Source organism: Cyprinus carpio, chromosome B16 (assembly GCF_018340385.1).
Source record: "Cyprinus carpio isolate SPL01 chromosome B16, ASM1834038v1, whole genome shotgun sequence".
NCBI classification, from domain to species: Eukaryota; Metazoa; Chordata; class Actinopteri; order Cypriniformes; family Cyprinidae; genus Cyprinus; species Cyprinus carpio.
In genome coordinates this window covers 9,635,516-9,644,977 of record NC_056612.1, presented here as the reverse complement: position 1 = coordinate 9,644,977, position 9,462 = coordinate 9,635,516, and the positions used below count along the sequence as shown (strand labels likewise).

General features: G+C 37.2%; 1 protein-coding gene across 1 annotated transcript; it reads right to left on the bottom strand.

The window, feature by feature from the left end:
- Window positions 1–3,364: 3,364 nt before the first annotated feature.
- On the bottom strand, window positions 3,365–8,068 carry LOC122139952 (carcinoembryonic antigen-related cell adhesion molecule 20-like). The gene is made up of 5 exons (XM_042740586.1): window positions 7,974–8,068; window positions 7,415–7,735; window positions 5,220–5,495; window positions 4,866–5,120; window positions 3,365–3,660 (listed from the first exon to the last, which is right to left on the bottom strand). The coding sequence occupies exons 1-5, from the start codon at window positions 8,020–8,022 to the stop codon at window positions 3,623–3,625; spliced, it is 939 nt and encodes a 312-aa protein (XP_042596520.1). The 5' UTR covers window positions 8,023–8,068; the 3' UTR covers window positions 3,365–3,622.
- Between the last annotated feature and the right edge of the window lie 1,394 nt (window positions 8,069–9,462).

Below are 9,462 nucleotides of genomic sequence, written 5' to 3'. Positions count from 1 at the left end.
AAAAATTAGAATATTGTGAAAAAGTTCATTATTTTCCATAATGTAATGGTAAAAATTAAATTTCATATATTTTAGATTCATTGCACACCAACTGAAATATTTCAGGTCTTTTATTGTTTTAATACTGATGATTTTGGCATACAGCTCATTAAAACCCAAAATTCCTTTCTCAAAAAATTAGCATATCATGAAAAGGTTCTCTAAACGAGCTATTAACCTAATCATCTGAATCAACTAATTAACTCTAAACACCTGCAAAAGATTCCTGAGGCTTTTAAAAACTCCCAGCCTGGTTCATTACTCAAAACCGCAATCATGGGTAAGGACTGCCGACCTGACTGCTGTCCAGAAGGCCATCATTGACACCCTCAAGCGAGAGGGTAAGACACAGAAAGAAATTTCTGAACGAATAGGCTGTTCCCAGAGTGCTGTATCAAGGCACCTCAGTGGGAAGTCTGTGGGAAGGAAAAAGTGTGGCAAAAAACGCTGCACAACGAGAAGAGGTGACCGGACCCTGAGGAAGATTGTGGAGAAGGACCGATTCCAGAAACAGCGGCAGAAGCGCCTGACCTGGGCTACAGAGAAGCAGCACTGGACTGTTGCTCAGTGGTCCAAAGTACTTTTTTCGGATGAAAGCAAATTTTGCATGTCATTCGGAAATCAAGGTGCCAGAGTCTGGAGGAAGACTGGGGAGAAGGAAATGCCAAAATGCCTGAAGTCCAGTGTCAAGTACCCACAGTCAGTGATGGTCTGGGGTGCCATGTGAGCTGCTGGTGTTGGTCCACTGTGTTTTATCAAGGGCAGGGTCAATGCAGCTAGCTATCAGGAGATTTTGGAGCACTTCATGCTTCCATCTGCTGAAAAGCTTTATGGAGATGAAGATTTCGTTTTTCAGCACGACCTGGCATCTGCTCACAGTGCCAAAAACCACTGGTAAATGGTTTACTAACCATGGTATTACTGTGCTCAATTGGCCTGGCAACTCTCCTGACCTGAACCCCATAGAGAATCTGTGGGATATTGTGAAGAGAAAGTTGAGAGACGCAAGACCCAACACTCTGGATGAGCTTAAGGCCGCTATCGAAGCATCCTGGGCCTCCATAACCATCCTCAGCAGTGCCACAGGCTGATTGCCTCCATGCCACGCCGCACTGAAGCAGTCATTTCTGCAAAAGGATTCCCGACCAAGTATTGAGTGCATAACTGAACATAATTATTTGAAGGTTGACTTTTTTTGTATTAAAAACACTTTTCTTTTCTGTTATTGGTCGGATGAAGTATGCAAATTTTTTGAGATAGGAATTTTGGGTTTTCATGAGCTGTATGCCAAAATCATCAGTATTAAAACAATAAAAGACCTGAAATATATCAGTTGGTGTGCAATGAATCTAAAATATATGAAAGTTGAACTTTTATCATTACATTATGGAAAATAATGAACTTTTTCACAATATGCTAATTTTTTGAGAAGGACCTGTATATAAATATGGTATGGAAAAAGAAAAAAAAAAAAAAGAAAAAAAAAAAAAATAAGAATAAAATAAAATGCTTATAAAATAAAATGTGCAGGACAGTATACTGTAGACTTAATAAATATTAAGATGAGCAGGAATGTACAAGAGAAGAATGTGCAAACAGGTTGTACAGGGTATTTACATAGCAGCAATAGAGGTAGTAAAAAAATCAAAATAAAAAATTATAGAAAATGCTGTGTGCTAGTGACAATGTCAGTATATTAAGTATCTTACTGCTAATTAAGTGAAGTCATGTAGAAGTTAAGAGACTGAGTTCAAGTTTAAGAGGCTACGAAAGCGCTTACCAGATGGCAGTAAAATGAAAAGAAATTTACCAGGGAGGTAAGAGTCCTTAATGATTTTAACAGCTCTGCTTTTGCAGCGTTTGAGGTAGAGAGGGGAAAGCAGACCCTGAGATGCGCTCAGCTAATCGCACAACTCTCTGCAGGGCTTTGCAGTCCTGACTGGAGCTGTTCCCATACCACACTGAGATACACTGAGTCAATACACTTTCTATGGCCCCTGAATAGAAAGTTTTCAGGATTGCTGGGGAAACCCTGAATTTCCTCAGCTGTCGCAGATGGTACAGTCTTTGCCTGGCTTTATTAACCTGTGTTGGTATACAGTAGTATACAGTAGGCTACAGCAAGTGGAATCTATTTTTGACAAATGCAATGTTATTTCTCACTTCATAAACAACAGGTGGCAGCAGTAGACAATCTGTCCTGTGCATTTAGGTCTGCAGCTCTTAGCTTTCACAGCCTGGAAGCCTGGTCTAGGTTTAGGAATCAAAGACTTTGATCCCAGAAAATAGCCTATTATTAAACAACTGAAGTGTTTTCATTTTTGTTTTGTTTTTTTGGTGGCCCCAATTTCATCTCAAAAGTAAGCTGTGAAACAACATAAAGTAGGCTGTTAATTTTTTTTTTTTTTTTTTGTGGCTACCAAACATATCCACAGTTCAAGTGGACTGTTTTATAATGACTCAAGACAATTATCAATCAGGCTGTAAAACAATACTCTATCAAAGGCAGTTTGTTTTACAGTAATTAAGAACCACCATATCAAAGTTGTTCATCCATGTTTACTGCATGTTTCATAAAGAACATTTACACAGGGCATTTAAGTTTTGTTAAAGGTAATGAATTTAGAAATGCTGAGGAGTGCTACAATTTGATAAATTGTAGGGAGGTTGTAAAAGTTGCAGTTTTGTAACAGTTGTAACAGAGTTATAGGGAGGAAGGAAATTATATAAGAAATATGCTTTCACATATTTCTCAGAAAAAAAAAGAGGAAGAAAAAGGTGTGATCAGTGCACATGCATGCATTTCTGTTTAGCTTATATTAAGGATTTTGAAGATATATTTGATATATATATTATTTTTGAGCATGACAGACTTTCTCTCTTTGTATATTTAGAAAGAGTTTTATATAATAAATTGTATTTTTGAAATAACATTTTATATATTTGCAATATATCTTACAAGCTACGCAAAATCGCGTTCATAATAGCAGACGATATAATGACGATATAATTGTGGGATAATGAAATCGAGAAAGAAATCGTTCTGTGATTATGAATGCTGTTTGCGTAGCTTTGTCAGTGAACTACAGCTCTGTGTAGTAAATGTTGCTCCATCTGAAAGCAAGTGAAAATACCACATTTAATAACATGTTTTTACTCCAAACTCATAAAATAAATCCTTCTGTAAGATGATGTGGCTTCTTACACAGAATAAGGTATGCAACAAATTTCATAGTATTCTAAGCAGTGATAAAGGCTATGTCGATTAGCATTGCATTATTATATACTTTATTATAATAAAAGTTATAATAAGACAAACTCAGATAAATCATATATTGTCGTAGTCGTGTGTTTATTAGTCACTTTGAATTAATGAAAGCGGTTAAATCTTCTGTTTATTGAGCAACCGCTATAGGGATTTCCTGGGTTTCTTCTGCGAGGAGTATTTGGAGTGTCAGCGTGAGAGCGCCCTCTGGCCTTTGGATGGAGATTTACTGCTGATCACAGAACCGTGCTTCACTGAAAGATCATGACATGACAATCGTATGTGAATGTGTCTGTGGTCACATCAGTGTCTGTTCCATTAAACTTCCGGCTGAATGAGGCAGAAGGTTATAATTTCTGTGTGAGAGACAAAGAACATAATGAGTCTTTCACATTTAGTGAGCACTGGATTTAGTTAGTACCCAATTCCCAGTTATAAGAAGAAAGGAAAAAAAGGTTGTTTTTTGTTCTCATTTTGGTAACACTTTACATTAAGGTTCCCTTTGTAAAGGGTTTATAAAGGTGTTTATAAATGACTAATAACTCATTTACAAATGCATTATAAATTGTTGATAAACAGTTGTAACTTCATGAATAAAAAGGCTGATTTGCAATACCTGCCAAACAGTGGGCCATTTTTTAACTTGCGTGTTATAAATGCTTAATAAATATATTTTTTCATACTTGTTTCACTCAAAACCAGATTCCTGATTTGTTTCATGATGCACCAGAAACAGATTATTATAGCGAGATTGAAGAAGGGTGTTTTATTTGTGGTTTTCTCATTTATATTTCATGACTCATGTCATTCTTTTAACTATGTTGTTTACCATAAGCTACTCTGTATCTTACCCATGATACTCTGCAAATGTTCATGATGTCTCTCCACAGCAATGTATAAAAACGGATTAGTTTTATATATTAGTTGGGAAACTTATTGTAGGGATTCATGAATTTTAGATGTTAATAACCTGTGAAAGTGAACCTTAATGTAAAGTGAACATTCCTGCGACCAGCAGGACCAGTTGAAATCTGTGGATGCCTGTCTCAGTTTTTTCAAATGATTCCAGAAGAAAATCTGCAGAATGTATTAAATAATGGTCCAAGTGTTTTAAACGGAGCTAAGTGTAACTGACAGCATAATTAAGCCAAAATATTGAATACATTTACATTGACAGGGTGTTAAATCTACTTTCTACTGACTCTGTGTGCTCTGATCCCATGTGGACCTGCACATAAATATGTTATTACCAGATCTGTAGATATGTAAATAAAGCACAGAAATATCACAAAATATGTGTGAAAAGTGCAATGTGCAGGAATATGCAGATTTCAGTGTTTCAGTGTCTATGGTAAACATACAAGAACATTAACAGACAATTAAAGAAACAATATTTCTAAAACAAAATAAGAGCAGAAGCTACAATAGAGGTGTATAAAACAGTAGAGATTTATTTATGTATTTATTTATTTATTGTATATTTTGAAAATAGAGTTGTAGATGTAAGTTAAAGCACTAGCTATCAAAACTTAACTCATTTCAAGTTAGTTTTAGTACTTACCTTTAACTAGTAAAGTGTGTTTTTGTGAGACACTTCTCTTTGTGACACTATTCCTGGCTGTGCATTCATAATCTCCACTGTGTGTGAAGTCAGTCTGATCTATGGTGAATGTGTCTGTGGTCACACCAGTGTCTGCTCCATTAAACTTCCAGCTGAATGAGGCAGAAGGTTCAGAATTTGCAGAACAAGAGAGTGACATGTGGACCCCTAAATTCACCACATCCTCACCCTTAATATAAACATCTTCTGGTCCATCTAGAACACAGACAAGAGATTCACTGTTAGAGGAACAAACTGAGCACTGAAGAATGTCTGTTTTTCATCAGGTCTGATGTTTGAATGTTTAACACTCACAGGTGATGATCAGGCTGAGTTTTGCCGTCTCAGAGCTGACAGGGTTTCTATATGTACACTTATATTCTCCACTGTCTGATCTCTGCACTGGACTGATGGACACTGATCTGTAATCAGATGAGAAGATGATGCTGTTGCTAGGAGACAGAGGACTGTTATCTTTCATCCACTGCACAGAAGTGATGCTGCCAGTTCCCTCAGAGGTGATGTAAGCAGATGTTTCTCCCTCTATTAATGATTCTTCTGGACCAATAAGCCTGACATTAGTTATATTTTCTGTGTAAGAATCAGAATCAGAATGAGCTTTATTGCCAGGTATGTTTACACATACAAGGAATTTGTTTTCGTGACAGAAGCTCTTTGTCTCTAAGTGAGAGACAAAGAACAAAATGAGTCTTTCACATTTAGTGAGCACTGAATTTAGTTAGGACCCAATTCCCAGTTATGAGAAGAAAGGGAAGAAGAAGAAAAAAAAAGGATCTTGAGCTTCTGCTTGTGAAAATGAAAAAATAGTTAAGTAAGATTTTAAAATCCCACTTGAGGTATGTGTGTCAGGAATGTATTGTGGACTTGCCCACTGGGACCAGAGACAATTAGGGGCCCAGGGGGCAACATAATCCATAATCATGTACACTCACGTAAAGGATTATTAGGAACACCTGTTCAATTTCTCATTAATGCAATTATCTAATCAACCAATCACATAGCAGTTGCTTCAATGCATTTAGGGGTGTGGTCCTGGTCAAGACAATCTCCTGAACTCCAAACTGAATGTCAGAATGGGAAAGAAAGGTGATTTAAGCAATTTTGAGTGTGGCATGGTTTTTGGTGCCAGACGGTCCGGTCTGAGTATTTCACAATCTGCTCAGTTACTGGGATTTTCACGCACAACCGTTTCTAGGGTTTACAAAGAATGGTGTGAAAATGGAAAAACATCCAGTATGTGGCAGTCCTGTGGACGAAAATGCCTTGTTGATGCTAGAAGTCAGAGGAGAATGGGCCGACTGATTCCAGCTTATAGAAGAACAACTTTTGACTGAAATAACCACTCGTTACAACCGAGGTGTGCAGCAAAGCATTTGTGAAGCCACAACACACCCAACCTTGAGGCGGATGGGCTACAACAGCAGAAGACCCCACCGGGTACCACTCATCTCCACTACAAATAGGAAAAAGAGGCTAAAATTTGCATGAGCTAACCAAAATTGGTCAGTTGAAGACCTGGAAAAATGTTGCCTGGTCTGATGAGTCTCGATTTCTGCTGAGACATTCAGATGGTAGAGTCAGAATTTGGCGTAAAAAGAATGAGAACATGGATCCATCATGCCTTGTTACCACTGTGCAGGCTGGTGGTGGTGGTGGTGTAATGGTGTGGGGGATGTTTTCTTGGCACACTTTAGGCACCGTATTGCCAATTGGGCATCGTTTAAATGCCACGGCCTACCTGAGCATTGTTTCTGACCATGTCCATCCCTTTATGACCATCATGTACCCATCCTCTGATGGCTACTTCCAGCAGGATAATGCACCATGTCACAAAGCTCGAATCATTTTAATTTGGTTTTCTTGAACATGACAATGAGTTCACTGTACTAAAATGGCCCCCACAGTCACCAGATCTCAACCCAATAGAGCATCTTTGGGATGTGGTGGAACGGGAGCTTCGTGCCCTGGATGTGCATCCCACAAATCTTCATCAACTGCAAGATGCTATCCTATCAATATGGGCCAACATTTCTAAAGAATGCTTTCAGCACCTTGTTGAATCAATGCCACATAGTATTAAGGCAGTTCTGAAGGCGAAAGGGGGTCAAACACAATATTAGTATGGTGTTCCTCATAATCCTTTAGGTGAGTGTATGTGCATCAACAATGAAATACATTTTTTACAATTAACACAATAACAATTATATATTTATTTCAGTCTCCATTTAAATTTTCCGTTCTAAGATGTAATATTTTCATGGATTTTCATAGTTTATTTATTTTATTTATAATAATATTTTTTATTTATAAAATAAAAAAGTGATATCCTACACTAACAGGAATTTGAAATTTATTTATTATATCTATTATAATGTCTTTTTTCACACATCCATGATTATATGCTATAAAGTTTTTATTATTTTTATATCACCTATTAGGCCTGTATAGTATGTGGTCAATACTAAACCAATTTTTAGCAACACACTCACCGAACACTTGTAGTGAAGTTTCTCCTGTAAGTAGATCTCCAGCACTAGGTATTACAGTCAGTCTGTATGTTCCAGAATCATCCAGTCTCAGGTTCCGGAGCTCCAGAGCGAGAGTGTTTATGTCAAAACTGACTCTGTCTCTGTATGCTGGGAATATTGCAGTTGAATCAGACAGTGCTGTCAATATAACAGTTGTTTCAAAATGCCATTGAATTGTAAAAATTGATGTGGAGGGCGGGTTATCAGGGGCGAACACCACACTTCCTCCTACTGCTCCATTAGCCGGCTGAGAAAACTGCAGAACTTCACCTAAATATTGTCCTATGTTAAAGAAAGAAAGAAAGAAAGAGAGAAAGAGGAATACTTATTTTTTTTCAGCAACAAATATTTAACTTTCTGTGGTTATTTTTTTCGTTTTGTAGTTGAAGTTCTAGTTGACATACATTTTTTTGCAAATAATTAATTAAAATAGGCTCACCTAACTAGTTATTTTGTACAGAAACTATACCACACCAAAAACACCCTAAACAATGTTTTTGGATTTCTAAAAAAGGCTTACCAAAACACGACAACATCCACAGTGTCCAGTAAAAACCACGAGAAACCATGATCGAGCTCTGATCTGTCTGGAGCTGCTGCTTAAATCATCTGAACTATTCAAACGACTGTTATAAAATGTAGCGAGCTCACTGCGCCACCTAGCGCTCGATAATAACACAAGTCCAGTAGTAATTAACCAGATTTGCAGTTGAAGAAATAATAAAATATAACTGACTCAATGGAACATATAACATTAGGCCTAGATTTAGTTATGTTTCTGCTAAGTCTGGTGTATATTTAATTTTTGGTGGGTAAATGGGGTTTATCTGGGATTGACACATAAGTTGATTCAGTTAATTGGATCCACTGAAGTAAACAAATGTCTAGTCAGTCCTCCAGAAATGTCATTATTTAATAATAATTATTATTATTAGTGCCCTCCAAAGCCCACACTGGTTATGCAAATATTGGCTCATTAAATCTGTCTGGAAGCCTGGTCTAGGTTTAGGAATCAAAGACATTGATCCCGGAAAATAATCTATTATGAAACAACCGCATATAATGTTTTTTGGCTCATTAAATCTGTCTGGAAGCCTGGTCTAGGTTTAGGAATCAAAAAGTAAGCTGGTTTTTTTTTTTTGTACGTGGAATGCTCACTAAACATGTCCAAAGTTCAAGTGGACTGTTTGAGAAGGATCAAGACCATTATCAATCAGACTGTAAAACAAATACTCTATTCAAAAGGCAAGTTGTCGTTTTACAGTAAATTAAGAACCACCATATACAAGTTTGGTCAGCCATTGTTTACTGCATGTTTCATAAAGAACATTTACACCGGGTTTAGGTACTTTTTAAAGGTAATGAAGTTTGACACAATGCTCGAAAGAGTGCTACAATTTGATAAATTTTAGGAGGGAGTTGTAAAAGCTGCAGTATTTTGGTGCTAACGCCACTGGGGTGTAATGGAGTCTTATACCTGCTATCAGGTGCAAATTCTGATATGAGAAAATATCACTTCACATATATTTTCAGAAAACAAAAGACGAACACCAAACAATTGTGGTTCACGTGGTTTTTGTAAATTGAGAATTGCTAATGAGGTTATGCTACATAAAGAATCAATAACGGGAAATAAGCATTAATGCTGTATACCATGTACTAATCAATTCATTATTTACTAATAATTCAAGAATCATTTCAGAATCAGGGGGTTCTTGTTTCCATCAACCTCTCTCCTCTGTGCTTCTCTCAGTGGAATTCACACAGTATTTTACAATGGGTGACACACAACTCACAGAGATCAGAAAAGGATATAGTGTCCTAGGCTGACTGGTTACCAGAACGAATCTTATATCGAGGGACCCCCATCTTGACTCCATCTCTCTAAGGCGAACTTCGACATCACTTCGTCAGTGGGTATGAAGATTAAGTACCCTCGACTCCTAACAACAGCATCATCTTCTCGTCTGATTTCAGTGACTGATTTCTCAAAGCTTCGAAGTTGCGTA